General features: G+C 38.7%; 1 protein-coding gene across 3 annotated transcripts in view; it reads left to right on the top strand.

The window, feature by feature from the left end:
* The window catches only part of TLN2 (talin 2), a 218,796-nt gene that overhangs the window by 108,270 nt on the left and 92,263 nt on the right, over positions 1 to 18,263 (top strand). For all 3 annotated transcript variants that reach the window (XM_075857700.1, XM_075857698.1, XM_075857699.1), the window contains 9 exons: positions 1,041 to 1,193; positions 1,404 to 1,546; positions 2,143 to 2,270; positions 2,804 to 2,867; positions 11,653 to 11,757; positions 14,605 to 14,760; positions 15,024 to 15,125; positions 17,029 to 17,105; positions 17,294 to 17,477. In XM_075857700.1, the coding sequence (XP_075713815.1) occupies positions 1,041 to 1,193; positions 1,404 to 1,546; positions 2,143 to 2,270; positions 2,804 to 2,867; positions 11,653 to 11,757; positions 14,605 to 14,760; positions 15,024 to 15,125; positions 17,029 to 17,105; positions 17,294 to 17,477 (1,112 nt within the window). The remainder of the gene's footprint in view (positions 1 to 1,040; positions 1,194 to 1,403; positions 1,547 to 2,142; positions 2,271 to 2,803; positions 2,868 to 11,652; positions 11,758 to 14,604; positions 14,761 to 15,023; positions 15,126 to 17,028; positions 17,106 to 17,293; positions 17,478 to 18,263) is intronic.

Here is an 18,263-nt window from a genome sequence, read left to right as displayed (position 1 = left end):
GGAAGGGTAGAGATGCAGTATTACTGGTGTAACAGATGTGAGTGAAATGCTGGGCTCAGTAGTTCTACAGATGTCTCCGGCTCAATCTGATGTAACCATAAGCCTACTAAGAAGGAGACAACGCATAGAGTAGCACCGCCAGTATTTTGCTAAAAACACAAGGTTTATTTTACTTACAAACAAACTTTTAAAACCCGCATGTAAACACGTGGCACGCCAAGTCAGCCCTAACTTAACCTGCTCCAACCTTTTTTAAAGTGTGCGCAACACAACGATATATACATATCTATATATAGATATATATATATATCTATATATATAGATATGTATATGTGTGTATATATATATTTTTGCAATTCACTCCAGTGTATCGCTTGTAGTACGTACTAGCTAGGTGAAGCCTAATTCTAGCTCGATTACACCAATATGTAAAGTGTTATGCACCATATGTTTTCTAATATAGAAAAAAAGGCCTCTAACTGACAGCTTCTGAAGGGAGACAGAAGCTCTAATGTAAAATCACAATAAAAAAAAAAAGAGGTAAAAACTAAATGCAAGAACAAATATTTTTTAAAAAAAAGTTTTGAGAATTTATATCATCTCTTAATATGTTTAGAAGAAAACATATCTAAAAGTATGTTCACATGTGCTGGTAGGAGGCAAGAAAGTGCACATGTTCCTAGAACGTCTTCAATGGAAAATTGTTAAGGTGCAACAATTTTTACATAAGATTTTTTCGAATGCTGCGGTTTTCCCCATTGAAGTCTATAGCATGTCTATTAAACCCTCTTCTAATGCATTGTGTGAACATGTGCTTTTTTTTGTGTGTGTGTTTTTGTTTTTTTTATATATATATATATATATATATATATATATATATATATATATATATATATATATATATATTCTACCATTCATAACAATGGCGCTTTTAGCCTTTGTGGTAAATCACTGCAGAGGTAAATTCTTTAGAAAAAAAACAGCAAGCGTGAAAGTGATTTACAATGATGATGACGCCATGAATACTTTTTCTGTGCCAGGAATTACAAATTATGAGGAGTATTCTCTTATCCGGGAGACTGTTGAAGAGAAGAAAGAAGAGCCAACGGGTACCCTAAAAAAGGACAGAACTCTCCTCCGAGATGAGAAGAAAATGGAGAAACTGAAAGCTAAACTTCACACAGAGGATGAGTGTGAGTGATCAACAAGGGGACAGCAACATTGGTATAGCTGATGTTATTTTAAAGAGCATGAGCAGCTATAGTTTAGTTCAATCAACCGCATTGTCCCCATCGATGTGTTTTTTGGTTTGTTTGTTTTTGTTTTTTTACAACAACCTTCAAAAACAACTTTTCATGAATGGCTTAATAAGTTCTAACTAACGCCACTACATGATATTTCAGTGAACTGGCTCGATCACAGCCGCACATTTCGGGAGCAGGGAGTTGATGAAAATGAAACCTTACTTCTCCGCAGAAAGTTTTTCTATTCAGATCAGAATGTGGATTCCAGAGATCCTGTACAGCTCAACTTGCTGTATGTGCAGGTAATTTACGGAGACAAGAGTGAGGTTACAGATGACAAATGTTGTGTTATTGTAACATTTATTGTAGATGTATGTTTTCTAACAACAGTTAACCTCATAGTTTTATTCTCATGTACAGCATGCAGTATGTTAAAGCAGTTTTCTCCAAATCAAAAATGATTACCCATCCATAGGATAGGTGATCGCTGGGCACCCCACTAATTGTGAGAACTGCGATCCCAAACTCCCTATTCCTCCTTACTGCTTAACTGCAGTGAGGAGGTCTTTGAATAAAGGGCCGGTCGAGCATGCACGCTGCCGCTCCATTTAAAGTTAATAGGAAAGACGGAAACGGCCGAGTATGGCGTTTGGCTATATGCGTCATTCTCAGACCTTGAATGTTGGACCGCCGCTCCATTCAATCTTCTCATTGCAGGGGATGCAGTGAGGAGGATGTGGGAGTTTGGGACTCCTGTTCCCATGATCGGTGGGGTGCTCAGTGATAAGAAATTTTTCACCTATCCTTCGGATAGGTAATAATTTATTTATTTTGGGAATCCCCTTTAAATTTTCCTCTTAGCAGATAAATCAGAAGTTTGCATTTTTATATTTTCTAGGCTCGTGATGACATCTTGAATGGTTCTCACCCTGTATCTTTTGACAAGGCCTGTGAGTTTGGAGGGATACAGACCCAGATTCAGTTTGGACCTCATGTGGAAACCAAACACAAACCCGGATTCCTGGAGTAAGTAGAACTGGAGTATATTTTTACCATTGGAATATGTAATTACAATCGTGTGGCATCCTAAAATAAATTTACACAGCAGTTATGTCTAACTTTGATTTGTTTATTGAGTTACTGTATTCATTAGACTTTATAAAGTTTGTAACGTATTGGTTGATCTTGTGACTAGGTCAGAAATTCAGGTTGTTTGTGACAGACAAAGGCCAGCGCTTCTAACTTCATTATAAACTTCATCTAAAATCTAATAAGGGACTTCTGGCAGAGATTTCCCTACTTGATTATGAGCATCTGTAACAGTGTAACATGCAATATACGGGCATCTTAAGGCCAGATCAGACGTGTCCGTTTTGTTGCCGATTTTGCACTGAAAATCTGCAACAAAGTATAGTACAAAGCTAGTTAATGGCTTTTACAAAACCCCATGTGGTGGAAATATTAGTGCTGAATATACAGATTTGTTGTGGAAGGAATTGCCTTGGATTTCACCCATTGCAATTTTTGTTCATTTTTTTTTGTTCTAATTTTTCTTTTAGACTGAAGGAGTTTCTTCCAAAGGAATATATCAAGCAGAGAGGCTCTGAGAAAAAGCTATTCCAGGTATGGTTACTTATTATCAATAAATTCCTTCTTAATATTTTTACAAAAAGCATTGTTTAGCTTCTTTTACTCAAAGATAGAAATATCAGGATAATGATCACACAGTCCAGACAGACTTCCAGTCCAGATGTTCTTTCACGTTTTATGCTGTTATTGGGCAGTTGCATGCACTATAGTCTGAGCAGATTCTATGATCCCTATTGTGGGTGATGCCTGCATCCACTTCCATTCCACTTCAGTTAAAACAGAAGTATGGTATGACATGTCATATTGTATACAATCTCTATAGCTTGTGCCTGAAGTAAATAATAATCTTGTATATCCATAATGTGATTGGCGCTGTAATGTAGATTACAGCAGTGTTTTTTATTTAGAAAAACTAATTTTTGCCTTGAGTTCTGACCTACATTCGCTTTATGCTATTGACTTTCTTAATGGACAACTGGGCGTGTTTTACTTTTTGACCAAGGGGGGGTTGCGGAGAGAAGTGTGTGACGTTGACCTATCAGCGTCATACACTTCTCCCCATTCATTTACGCAGCACATAGTGATCTTACTAGATCACTATGTGCAGCCACATACACACACATTAACATTACTCAAATGTCCTGACAGTGAATAAACATCACTACCAGCCAGGACGGGATGTCTATTCAGAATCCTGACACTTTAAACCTTAATGACCGAGCAATTTTTTAAGTTTTTACAGCGTCGCATTCAAAGAGCTATAACTTTTTATTTTTTTTCGTAAACATAGTTGTATAAGGATTTTCTTTTTTGCGGGATAAGTTGTATTTTTTCATAGCACCATTTTGGGGTACCTATCATTTATTGATTAACTTTTTTAGTCGGGTACTGGAAAAAAAATCTAAAATGTCATTTATTTTTTTTTGCGTCTTAATTTTGCTCCGTTTACCTTGTGGTATAAATAACATAATAACTTTATTCAGCGGGTCATTACGATTGCGGTGATACCAAGTTTGTACAGGTTTTTATGTTTTAATACTTTTACACAGTAAAAACACTTATTTTTCCAAAGTATTTGTTTTTGTGTCGCCATATTTTAAGAGCCGTAACTTTTTTATTTTTTGACCTATGCAGCTTTATGATGGCTTTTTTTTTGTGGGACGACCGGTAGTTTTTTATTGGTACCATTTTGGCGTACATGCAACTTTTTGGTGACTTTTTATCAAATTTTTCTGAAGGTAGGATTAACAGAAAAACGTTTGTTTTTTGTTATATTTTTTACGACATTCACCGTGCAGGTTAAATAATGTAATAGTTTTATAGTTGCGTTTGTTACGGACGCGGCGATACCAAATATGTGTAACTTTTTCCTTTTTTTTTCAAAAAGTGGGTTTTTAGGGTTTTTAATTTTTTTTTTATTTGGAACTTTTATTTATTTATTTCAAACTTTTATTTAACTTTTTTATTTTTTAGTCCCACTGGAGGACTTTACTGTGCGAGCTTTTGATTGCTATTATAGTCCACTGCAATACTTCTGTATTGCAGTGTATTATGCGTGTCCGTATAAATCAGACAGACATCTGTTTGGCCGTGCTTCTAGCATGGCTTAAAGAGGCTCTGTCACCACATTATAAGTGCCCTATCTCCTACATAAGGAGATCGGCGCTATAATGTAGGTGACAGCAGTGCTTTTTATTTAAAAAAACGATCTATTTTCACCACTTTATTAGCGATTTTAGATTTATGCTAATGAGTTGCTTAATGCCCAAGTGGGCCTGTTTTTACTTTAGACCAAGTGGGCGTTGTACAGAGGAGTGTATGACGCTGACCAATCAGCGTCATGCACTCCTCTCCATTCATTTACTCAGCGCATAGGGATCCTGCTAGATCCTTATGTGCTGTCTTATACTAACACATTAACAATACTGAAGTGTTTAGACCGTGAATAGACATTCCACGGGATGTCTATTCACAATCTCTGCACTTTGTTACTCTGTTTGTAGTTACAGCAGAGGAAGCGTAATCTCTCGAGATCTCGCTGTAAATGACAGGTTACAATGAGATTACACTTCCTCTGCTGTAACTACCATAGAAACAGTAACGAAGTGCAGAGATTGTGAATAGACATCCCGTGGAATGTCTATTCACTGTCTAAACACTTCAGTATTGTTAATGTGTTAGTATAAGACAGCACATAAGGATCTAGCAGGATCACTATGCGCTGAGTAAATGAATGGAGAGGAGTGCATGACGCTGATTGGTCAGCGTCATACACTCCTCTATACAACGTCCACTTGGTCTAAAGTAAAAACACGCCCACTTGGGCATTAAGCAACTCATTAGCATAAATCTAAAATCGCTAATAAAGTGGTGAAAACAGATCGTTTTTTTAAATAAAAAGCACTGCTGTCACCTACATTATAGCGCTGATCTCCTTATGTAGGAGATAGGGCACTTATAATGTGGTGACAGAGCCTCTTTAACAGGCAATCACTAAAGGCAGACCTGGGGGCCTTGGTTAGTCCCCTGGCTGCCATGAAAACCATTGGCACCCTGCGATGCACGAGGGGTGACAGTGGGGTGAGAGAGGGAGCTCCCTCCCTCTAAAACCACTCCGATGCGGCGCTTGCTATTCTGAGGGGTTAAATATGAACGGAGACCACTGCTAGTGGTCTCCGATCGTTGCCCTGAAGCCTGAGGCTGTTACCAACAGCCTGGGCTTCAGGAGCACCCCGCACAATGCGGGAAAAGTTCTTCTGAAGTGCTGCCGTGAAAAGAATTACCCCAAATGGCCAACGTAAAAAGGCTATATGTTGTTTTTACGGGGTTAACTTATACAATACTATATATATCCAATTTGCTGCCTAAACTAGACAAAGCGCCCACTGTTCCCTAATCCTACCGGTTAATATCCCTCCCTAATCAAGACTACAAATTTATGACCAAGATCATAGCCAGTCGCCGCCAAGTCATATAGATCCATATGCTTCATGATACACAGCAGGGAGATACTCTACCAAAAATATATACGCACGGCGGTGGTGGCACAAATCCCAACAACACTCTAATGATGCTAATGAGCCCAGACGCCAAAAAGGCATTCAACAAAGTGGCCTGACCTTTTTTATATGAGACTCTTGAACAGTTCTCCTTTGGTTCTACCGTCTCCAGGTTTATTTGCTCTCTCTATTTGGGTGCCAAATCTGGCCTCACAATTAATGGCCTGAATACCCCATATTTTGATATGTTTAGGGCCATTTATTCCCACTTTTTTTTAACGTATGTATTGATGCCTTGTTTTGTTTTTTTTTGTTTAGTTTTTTATTATGTTGTTGTTTTTTTTAATCAAACATTTTGCATCTTTAGAAACAAACCCAGACACATAAAGACATTGAAAAAAGCTAAATTCCCGACAGTAAGGCATCTGCGTCAGGGCTCCGTTCCGATGTACCGTCCGAGCTTTCCGTCGGGACGGATCCCTGACTGACACAAACGGAAACCAGAGGTTTCCGTTTCCATCACCACTGATTTCAATAGTGACGGATCCGGTGCAAATGGTTTCAGTTTGTCTCCGTTGTGCAGGGGTTCTGTCGTTTTGTTGGACTCAATAGCGTAGTCGACTAAACGACGGAACCCTTGCACCACGGAGACATACGGAAACCATTTGCACCGGATCTGTTACAGTTGAAATAAATGGTGATGGAAACAGAAACTTCTGGTTTCCGTTTGTATCAGTCGGCTCCGTTCCGACGGGAAGTTTCGACGAAACGTCTGAACGGAGCCCTGAAGCAGATGTGAACACAGCCTAACTTATCCCATCCATCCCTTGAGAGAGAGTCTGGTATAACCACAGTATAGATATGTATTACTTTAATAGCTCAAGACTTTGTACAATATAATAGAGTGTAATCCATAGCAAAGCTTCAGAAACCTTACCAATGTGTCATTAAAGAGGCTCTGTCACCACATTATAAGTGGCCTATATTGTACATGATGTGATCGGCGCTGTAATGTAGATTACAGCAGTGTTTTTTATTTAGAAAAACGATAGTTTTTGACGGCGTTATGACCTATTTTAGATTTATGCTAATGAGTTTCTCAATGTACAACTGGGCGTGTTTTACTTTTTGACCAAGTGGGCGTTGCACAGAGGAGTGCATAACGCTGACTATACATTACCTTCAGCCAGGACGTGATGTGTATTCAGAATCCTGATACTTCTCTAATACAATCCCGACACTACAGCACAGGAAGCGTAGTATTAGCGAAGTGTCAGGATTCTGAATACACATCAAGTCCTGGCTGGAGGTAATGTATATTCATTGTCAGGACACTGCAGTAATGTTATAGTGTGTTTATGTGGCTGCACATAGCGATATAGATATATCGCTATGTACAGTGTAAATGAATGGGGAGGAGTGTATGACGCTGATTAGTCCGTGTCATACACTCCTCTGTACAACGCCCACTTGGCCAAAAAGTAAAACACGCCCAGTTGTCCATTGAGAAACTCATTAGCATAAAGCTAATATAGGTCATAACTCCATCAAAAATGATAGTTTTTCTAAATAAAAAACACTGCTGTTATCTACATTACAGCGCCGATCACATCATGTACAATATAGGCCACTTATAATGTGGTGACAGAGCCGCTTTAAGGATACCCGTATATAGAGTTATTGATGCACAGATCTTCCAGTTACGCAGCATTTTTCACATGTACAGAATCTGTAATGACGGGGGTAGGGAAACGAACAAGTGAGCCCTAATCTACCCGCCCCTCTGTCCCTGCCTACTTGCAACGACCCGCCCTAGGCGACGGGGTACAACTGGGCGGCGGTCCCTACGCTCAGTAAGTGCACGAGACAAACATACAAGGGAATACAAAGCAAAGGGAAAGGAAGTTGCCCACGGCAACACCGTGAGCAACCAGAGTGGTGAACGAGCCAAGTCAAACCAGGAGAGCACGAGGTACCAAACGCAGAGCAGGAGAGTAGTCAGTAAGCCAGGGTCAGTATGGAGCAGGATCAAATAGTTAGGAGCTGTAGCTGGGCCAGGAAAAAACACGGAAAGAATCACAAGCAAGGAGGAACGGGAAAGGCAGGTATAAATAGACAGAGGGCGGGAGCTAGCTCCGTCTGGCCAGGCTGCGATAGGCTCTCCCACTCCTAAGCCTGCCAGCCTGAGTGGTGGAAGCTGGAGTCAGTCTCAGAGAGATAGACTCAGGTGAAGTCTGATTACCTATGGAAGTTAACCCCGAAGCTGTTCCTGGCAGATCCTTTACAGAATCTTGAAAAACATTCCATCAGAATGTATAGCTATTACCTAGCAACATTAGATTAGTAAGTGCCCCTACTGCACAGCACTCCGACTGAGCCTGGCAAGGTTATTGACCAACTAAGATCAAATTTTAAATTTACAATTTCTTTTCATATACAACCCAGCTCCAATCTTACAACTAAGTTCATCTTGGAGATGAATTCTTGTATTGCAGGAGGACTTTCCAAAAGGCACCCAGGGCTGTGCACTCACATAACATATATAACAAATGTGCATCATGTATTCTACACCTAGGACAGTTAGAATCTTCCTGCTCCCAATTCTATGGATAATGGAGGGGGTCCGGTACATTTGATGTATGAAGTATAGCAGTAACAGGTGTTGGGCCTCACAGATAGACCGTGTAGGGGTCAGTTCTAGCACATCTTCCTATTGTTCCCCGGTGATCCCAAGTTCCCTTCCCATTTCGTCCTAGCAACCAAAGGAAACTTTGCAGATATGCAGAGAGAAGTTGTTTGTAAATTGTAGCAGGAACTGCCTTTACCTCTCCTGCCACAAAGAGAAAATCTAGTTAGGAGTGTGATGATGTGGACAGAGAGACAGTTTTAGCTTGCGTATTAAAGGCATGTAGCAGTTGAAGAAATTGATAAAAGTAACTGGAGATCATAATGTTTTTTTTTTGTTTGTTTTTTTAAAACATATTTTTATTGGTTTTCTGAAGAATTTTCAAGTAACATAATATACATCAAACTGTTACAGGGATATAATCATATGTTGCAGAAGTTACAGAAATCACATCCTTACAATGACACAGAGATCATAATTGTTACATCATTATGAAGCAGTTATTGGAGGTCGTCACAAGAATTTCCATAACATTAGGTGAACGGCGCTAGTGATGAATATCCCTGAGGAACAATGCATACAAAACATTTCTAAGTATAAATATAAACATAAACTGGAGCCACATGAAGCTACATCCCTAACCGAATCGGCCAATATAATATATCAAAACCATAGATATTATGTTCTACATATTTTTAACACTCCTAAGGTGCCTTTGAGGTCTTCTATCAAGTACCAAGGTGATCCAGTGAATGGATCGATCATTTTGCGTATTTCCTCACCTGAAAAATGCTCTGTTATGAACAATTTCCATTTCCCAATTTTTTTTTTCCCTTGGGCGTCCTTGTGTTTTAAAACATTGGTTCTATCCAGATAGAACAGGTTTCTCATCCCCTGAACAACCTCGCTCAATTGCGGGATATCCGCTACCAACCATTTTTGGAGTATGCAACGTGCACTATGGGGGGTAAATGGGTTACTTCTGCATCTTCCAGCTCTCCATCATGCTGAACATGGAAAAAAACTTCCATTGGCCCCACAAGCCCCTTAAATCTGCTTACTTGTTGCCGTAAAGACGCCATTTCTTTCCAGAATGGCTGTATGTTATTGCATGCCCAGAATCCATGATACATGTCCGTGCGAGGTGAACTGCACCTCGGGCACGAAGTCTTTCTATCTGGTTTGGTTATCGACGGGGGCAGAGTAAAAGCATATATGGCATGATGAAGAATGTTTAGATGGGTTTCCCTCCATTTCTCATTCGTTATATGTTTTCTGAGATCTATCAACCCCATTTCCACATGCCTGGCAATGTCTGGCAAGCCAAATAATTTTTCCCATCTCACAAATGCCTGGGCAGGTGACACCTTTGATAGCAATGGTTTGAGAGTCATAATGTTTTTTAAGTTTGTCAAAGCTTTTATATACTCCATTGAGTAGAACTTGTTCTAAAAATATTATCCCTTGAAAAATCTTCTAGTCTGAATATTTCTAGTAACCAGGGTTACGCCATAGTGGTAAAGCTATTGATCTATAGTAAATCTTTCATTTGGTCCCAGACCTTTATGGTAAACGCAATTGTGGGTAAGAAGCTTCCTCCCAGGGAACCCGCGTACAGAGCAAAAATAGGAGAAAAATGCTGGAATATGAGATTTTGACCTCACCGTAATTCTCAGTCCATTTGTTTGCCCCCAGCCCTTGACCTGCTGTAGTTGTGCAGACAGGAAATAGAGCCCCAGCATGGCCTGGAATGTCCCTTGGATCTTGTAGAAAACCCTCCGAGGTATCCACACTAGGGAATTATGAAGGACATAGAAGAGTTGAGGCATCATAATCATTTTAATGAGATTTCCGTGCCCTATTGGTGATAGGCAGTTTACACCATGCATTAGTTTTATTAATAAATTTAACCAATAGCATGTCTTGATTTATTGATCGATTACAACACCCAAACTTAAATTGTTGCATGATCTTCAGTTGCGTTGAGTCAAATGAGTGGTGAAAAAGCAGAGGATCAAGGGTGAGAAGGACCGACTTTCCCCAATTAACGGTTAGTCTTGATCTTTTCCCAAAAGAGGTCATAATAGAGATAATTGGGTCTATAGATCGTACCACTTGTCCTGCATTATTGATCCACCTAAGATATTATTGATCTATTTAAGATATTTCATCAACACACCTTCTTGTGAAGGAATTTCGTTAAACTCAGTAGAGCTGAAATTAGCTTAGTTTTTTTTATTTTGCGGATGATGTTTTATTATTTGTGTCGGACCCTAAACCAGCTCTACCTAAACTTCTCAAGGACGTGGAAGAGATTGGCCAATTGTAATCTTATTTTTTAAGCTGTATCGCCGCATACACGCACTCCCTGGAAACTACCAGGTCTACCTAGAAAAAGTCATCTTTTCTTATTTGGGAAAAAGGCAAACCTAACAAAAATAAATTCCTTAAACTCCTTTTCCTTTTTGGGGGCTACCCTGTCATCCAATTATTTTGGAAAAAAGTGTCTTTCCTCTTATACTTCTGCTCACTTAACTAATAATGCGCCCCTGGATCCAACTTGGGCAATATTTGTGTACATAGGCCCAGAGAGAAATAATTACACCCCAGGATGCAAAACATACCGTAATTGCATATTTTAGCAGCAGCAGTCATGGTTACAATCCGATCCTCCCCCCTTATTCCTAGATAAATGATCCTTTGCTTTAAAAATGGACGTGGCCCAAGCGACTTTACACAAAACAACCTACACAATGCTTTTTCAAAATATGGTAAAGCTTTATTGCAATGTCACCGCCAAATAGAAAAAGGGCAATACGTGATATTTCAATACACAACTCTCCAGGAACAGATTCTTTTGGCCCCAGTTTGATTGTTCTCGATACCCTATTGGAGATGTCGGAGGGTTCATCACTCCTTTGGGTCTCATTGTACATGGATCCAGAATAAGGTATAACCTATTGCTTAGAATTAATGATCTAAGAGGCTTTCCTTTGTTCTTTATGTTCTCCACCATTCCCTATTTTGCCACACAACTTTATGTACAATCTTTAAAATTATTGGGCTTGCTCATAAACTGTACATTTCCTTGTTTGTCTGAAACCAAAAACTGGAAACTATTTAAAAAATATAGAGTTTAAAAATAAATCTCTTATTTACAACTTACTACGCAATGGAATTTTGTGGCCATCAGGAACATAAAAACTGTGGGGAAATGACTGAAATTGAAGCCAAGGTGAAGTATGTGAAGCTGGCTCGGTCCCTACGCACGTATGGAGTGTCGTTCTTTTTAGTTAAGGTAAGAGAGAGGTGGAGATTTATCTTTTTCTCTTGAATATTGTTGTTTGTGTTTAAATATACTTCTATTCTGCTACAGCCTACAACCTGTTTCATATGTCATGCCAGTATAGAAGAAACCCTATATCAGGGCACAATCTTTACACAACGCTAGAGGCTAAAAGTTTCATTCTAGCTTTTAAGTAAAAAATGCAATAGTAGCTTTACACGACACAATCTTTCAGTATTAAATTTGAACTTTTCGTTCAGTAAAATTCTTGCAGCCAGCGAGGGGTGTTCATTAGTGCCTAGCAATAGCTCTCGCGGTACCTTGTATAAATGTAAATGTCACTACAAGCGGCAATTCCATTTTTTTGATCGCGCAGTCGATACCGATTATTCTTACAGCGGCACCATCAGTTAAGAGCAGCAATAGTTTTGTCATTGATTATTGCTACGGTCACTAGGACGCAAGTGAATTGTGACCATGATTGGCTATTGTAAACTGACCTTAACTGGGTGGTTTCCTCTCGAATATTCATTTTTTAAATAAAGTTGTCATAGGTAGAGTATCTCTACTGATGGCTGCTTCAGAAATCCCGGATGATCCGCTCTTCTTGGCTGTTAGTGGTACTATTATCTGATATAACTATAGGTGGGGCAATGCAAAAACATGATTTCCCAAAATATTAACAATTTTGATTGTTTATATCATTGGAAAATATAGATTTCTTATATCCAGATTAGTTCACATCAGCGTCTGGTTCTGTTTGGGGTTTCCTTTCATCCATTCTGTCAGAGGAACAGATGAACTGAAAGCCGAACGTAAACTATAACTTCCGTTTACATTACCGTTAATTTCAATGGTAATGCTTCTATTGCAGTTGGTTTCCGTTTGTTTCTGTTCCATAAAGTTTTTGTTTTTTTCACGGAATCAATAGCGTAGTCAACTACGCTATTGATTCCGTTAAAAAAAAAACCAATATGAATAATGAAATTAATCTGCTAGTTAAGAAATCTGTGTGTGTAAACCTAAGATTTTAATTCAATCTGATTTGCTGCTCCGTTTTGACAGGTCGTTGGGAGGCACACGGCTGTGCTGTGTGCTTGAGGTTTTCCACGGTTTTCTTCCGCATTCCTTGTACTAGTGAAGCACATTTAAACCATGTACTTCATCTGCTGCGTGTACGGGCACCCTTACTTGTATTGGTTTGAACAGGGAGCTTGAAAACCCTTTTAAGGGTGTGTTCAAATGTCACAATTAAATTTGCTACAAAAATTGCGGTGTGACTGCAACATGCGATTATTCCATTAGGGTATGACTGTGCCCCCTACATGATCCTTCCAACAAGATAAATCAAGAACTATTAAATATGCTATTGTCAATAGTGATATGTATTTTGTATCCAACGTGACATCCAAAAGTATCTAGGAATCTGTCGATAAAGCTAATTAGGCTGGGTTCACACGTTACAGTCAAAATACGTTTTTTATTACCGTGATTCATGGCAAAAGGATACCATTTTAATGCGATTTTCAGAAGATCGCTGCAAATGATCTTCGATTATCTATAATTTGTGTATTTATTTAACACGCTCTGAAAACAAAATATTATGTCTCCTGTTCTGCTGTAACTTATTCCTGCTATTTTTTTTAAAATGTTTTTATATTGGCCCAGCAATGTGTTTTACTCAGTAAATGTATTACATGGAGCAAGAAAAGAAATCTCACGCACATTATTTCTGCCTCTCTTGCATTTTCTACTTACCTTTCATCTCCTCAAGTACTTTCTTACCTAATTATCATCCTCGTTAAGATTTGATTGTTTAACCTAGACACACTCCCTGCGGTCCGATCGTTGCACATTTTCTGTCGACATTTTCTGCTAACCCAAGGATTCAGCAAATTTTATAAAAATGCAGGCTTGACCTGACTAATGCACCAACCCCCCCCCAGTAGTAAAGTCCTCTTAGTAGAAGTTAGATACTTAAGTGAAAGATTTAAAAGTGGACTGAGAAGTGAATAGTGTGCTTTCCTCCATTATCCTGCTTTGCTTACAAGGTTTCCGGTATATGGTATGTATAAATGTTTTAAGACTATGAACCCCTTTGGTGCCTTTTTTTCTTCTTCCTGAAATGGATGTATTTTTGCATATAAATCACTTTTGTAATTTACTTTTAAATTGAAAAATTTTGCTCAGCTTCAATTCTACAGCTTCTATGTATCGCTGTACATAGAAGCTGTAGAACGCCGTTGTCTGCCAAATCCATCAGTGAGCTGAGCTGACTGCTCGGCTGACATTGGCTCTTGTGTGCCTCTGACACCTCATCTACGTTTTATAATGATAAAATCTAAGTTGGCTGACAAAGGCAAATACAGTGATACGTAGAAGCTGCAAAATTGAAACGGAGCAAAATTGTTAATAAAAGAATATTACAAAAGTTATTTGTGTGCAAAAATACATGCATTTATATTCCTATACATTCATATACAAGATACCCTGATCATTTGATGTTTTTCTCTTTTTTTTTAATGCATATAAGCAGTTACGCTAAACAGTGGCAGCTTAATTTTATTTTTCACCATTACAGCTCATCCTATTGAATATACCGTACACTGATCAACTTTTCTTTTGTATTACATTGCAGTCTGGACCTCTTGCAACTAATAATTTGTTCTGTATTATTGCTATTCTACTATTTAGCCCTTCTTGGATGCAGTGTCCTGACATTTTTGGACAATCTTATCGCAATCCTCTATTTACCATTAGAAAATTACATAATGTTAATTATAACCAATGATCCATATTTACAGCTACTTACTGAATATCTGTGTATAACATAGTTTTGATTTACTACTTGGTTTCCAGGAGAAGATGAAGGGTAAAAACAAACTTGTTCCTCGTTTGCTTGGGATCACTAAGGAATCTGTGATGAGGGTAGATGAAAAGACAAAGGAAGTACTTCAGGAATGGCCACTGACAACAGTGAAACGTTGGGCTGCTTCTCCAAAAAGCTTCACTCTGGTATATACTCCAGTTTTTCCTGTTCTGTTTTTTATTTTTATTTATAGTTTTTGAAGGATATAAATGTTATACATGTTTAGCAATTCAATGAGATTACCGTATATGCAAACTCCAGTAAGCCTAAATCCACGCTTCTTGAACAAAGTTATGCCACGTCTCCAGTCACACCCAAAGCTCCATTCAAAATGTACTGGTTGTGGTACTCCATGGGAGATGTAATTTTTTATAATGTAAATATTGAATTGCTTATTTATATATTTCAGGACTTTGGAGAGTATCAGGAAAGTTATTATTCTGTACAAACCACAGAAGGGGAGCAGATCTCACAGCTAATCGCTGGATACATAGACATTATCCTCAAGAAGGTACAAAGCCTTTAATTTACATTTTGGATGAAAACTCCTTAAAAGCTAGTAATGTTAACTTAAGCTCCACTTACATTGGGGTTATCATTTACAAGTACAGCACATACAACTGTTATCTCTTTTGCGCAATCATCTTGTCCTGGTCACATGACCCTGTTTGAGATCCACCTTAAAAGCAATTTTGTGTGACCAACGCGTCTTTTTCTGAGAATGAAAATAACAATTTGGGCTTAAAGAGGCTCTGTCACCACATTATAAGTGCCCTATCTCCTACATAATCTGATCGGCGCTGTAACGTAGAGAACAGTGGTTTTATTTTGAAAAACGATCATTTTTGAGCAAGTTATGAATAATTTTAGATTTATGCTAATTCGTTTCTTAATGACCAACTGGGCGTTTTTTAGCATTTTACTAAGTGGGCATTGTAAAGAGAAGTGTGTGACGCTGACCAATCTGCATCATAGACTTCTCTTCATTCATGTTTAGCTGTACTCCCAGCACAGCGTGATCTCGCGAGATCACTCTGTGCTGTCACATACTATGATAGCAACTTTACCGAAGTGTCTTGATAGTGAATAGACATCGCCTCCAGCCAGGACGCGATGTCTATTCACACTCCCGGCACTTTGGTAAAGTTTCTGTGGGACTTACAGCACAGCGTAATCTCGCAAGATCACGCTGTGCTGTAAGTACAGCTAAACATGAATGGAGAGAAGTGTATTACGCTGATTGGTCAGCGTCATACACTTCTCTTTACAACGCCCACTTGGTAAAAAGTTAAAAAACGCCCAGTTGGTCATTTAAGAAACGAATTAGCATAAATCTAAAATCGTTCATAACTTGCTCAAAAATGATCGTTTTTCAAAATAAAAACCACTTTTGTTATCTACATTACAGCGCCGATCAGATTATGTAGAAGATAGGGCACTTATAATGTGGTGACAGAGCCTCTTTAAGCTCCTTGCACATTGCGTTTTTAAGCTGATGTTTGGCATATACACCGGGAAAAACTTCCAAATGTAGATTGTGACGGATGCCTAACAGTGGCTTCTGTCACTATACATTATAAATGGTATACGTCATGAACGCTTGTGACCCTGTTCATGACTTCTACTTCAGATACCATTTTTGTTTATGGGTGACGGATGCCACTATTAGTCACCCATAGACTAATATATCCGTTTAACATATACGTAATGAAAAGTGATTGTAAAGCCCGTGACTTATACGTTAAATGTACGTCTTTACAGTGGCATACGTCACCCATGTTAAAAACACATAAAACCTGTGGCATACGTTTTTTTTTTACCTATACTGCGTTATTCCCTCCTTTTAAAAAAAATGATATGGAAAATACCAACCCGATGAGGCCAAAAGTACACCCTTGTGGCGTCGGTTGGGCTATTGGAGCCCCACAGTCACATTTAGCATGTATGCCTGGAGCTTTCCCGACATACGTGCTAAACGTGGGGCAACACATTAATGTGTATGGGGCTTTAGTTCACACCACGTATTAAAACATCAGACATATACCTGGGCATTTACCATAACACATGCTTCTATTGTGTAGGCATATACAAAAAGTGTGTCCTTTTGCTATACGATTGGCAGGTTTATGTCTAGTTGTCTTTTTAATTTGTATGCTTTTTTTTTCTTCCAATAAAAGTTCAACTAGATTGTCCAAATGAGGTGTGAACTTGGCCTTATTTACTACAGTGACACTTGATTGTATGTGGTATCATCCATAGAACTATGTATAGCTTATAAATAATGAACAGTGTATACAGCGAATTTACTTCTAATCCTTAAAAATAGAAATTATGATAGTAATTAAAATACCATTATTTTTTTTTTTTTTAAATGTTCCCAGTAAGAATTTATAACTATACCTTTTTCTCTCTAGAAACAAAGTAAAGACCGCTTTGGATTAGAGGGGGATGAAGAATCAACAATGTTAGAAGAATCAATTTCTCCAAAGAAGTGAGTGTATGGATTCCATAATTTTGTATATATTGAATGGGCCCTGAAATAAAATTGCTCACTATACCGCTACAGGCTCGATAAAAGAAACCAAAACATTGCAAGTGCAAAATCACTATTTTCTCTTTGTAAAAAAAAACAAAAAAAAAAAAAACTTGTTCTAACTTAGAACACGTCTCTCTATTCAGATCCACTATTCTTCAGCAGCAGCAAGTAACTCGACCTGGTAAGCTTGAACATGGCACAGTCGCTCTCCCTGCTATTATACGCTCAGGGTCAAGTGGACCAGAGACTTTTAACATGGGCACCATGCCATCCGCTCAACAACAGCTTACCACAGGCCAAATGCACAGGGGTCACATGCCTCCACTAGTAAGTACAATTGAGCTAAATTGTCTTTTAAGAAGTTGTCCTTTGTATGTGACTTAGGCCTCCTTCAGAAGGCCATAAAGCAGGGCCTAATTTTTCAAATGAACAGAAACATAGGGATCTTTGACGCTATTAGTTTAGTATATTAGACCCGCTGTCATCGTTGTTCTGTGTGATTATTTTTGGGAGGAATAAACCATTAAAATCCTTAAAGGGGTATTCCCAACTTAGACACTGATCACATATCCACAGAATATGTCATAAATGATAGATGCAGGTCCCAGCTCTAGGACGTTCACCTATATCGAGAAAGATATACCTGAACCACTTTTCGTCTGGTGCGGTGGCCACAAGTTGCCGCTTCCATATGGGGACTAGTGGAGTGGGGTCCGCACAGGAATGCGGCTCTTTCCGTTCTGTGCAATGGAAGTTACAGAAACAGCCCATAGAATAGAGCAGAAAGAACGGTGGGAATGCGCGTTTCCCGCTTGGAATCGGCAACTTGCTCCCGCCGCACCTGAGAGGAGTCGTCTCATGACCCCCTTTCTCAATATAGTTGCGGGTCCCAGACCTGGGACCTGCATCTATATGACAATTATGGCATATCCTGTGGATATGCCATAAATGTTTTAAGTTAGGAATATCTCTTTAACAAAAAAGAATGTTAAAAAAGAAAAAAAAGATCTGCAGTCAGCCCAGGACTTGTAATATGGATTCCTGAATGAAGTCTTATTCATAGCAAACTTGTTGAATAAAGCTGCAAACAGAATTGAGGATATACCCATAGGC

This window comes from Rhinoderma darwinii, chromosome 3 (assembly GCF_050947455.1).
Source record: "Rhinoderma darwinii isolate aRhiDar2 chromosome 3, aRhiDar2.hap1, whole genome shotgun sequence".
Taxonomy (NCBI): domain Eukaryota; kingdom Metazoa; phylum Chordata; class Amphibia; order Anura; family Rhinodermatidae; genus Rhinoderma; species Rhinoderma darwinii.
The sequence above is the reverse complement of the archived record's forward strand: the minus strand, read 5'-3'. Positions and strand labels throughout refer to the sequence as shown.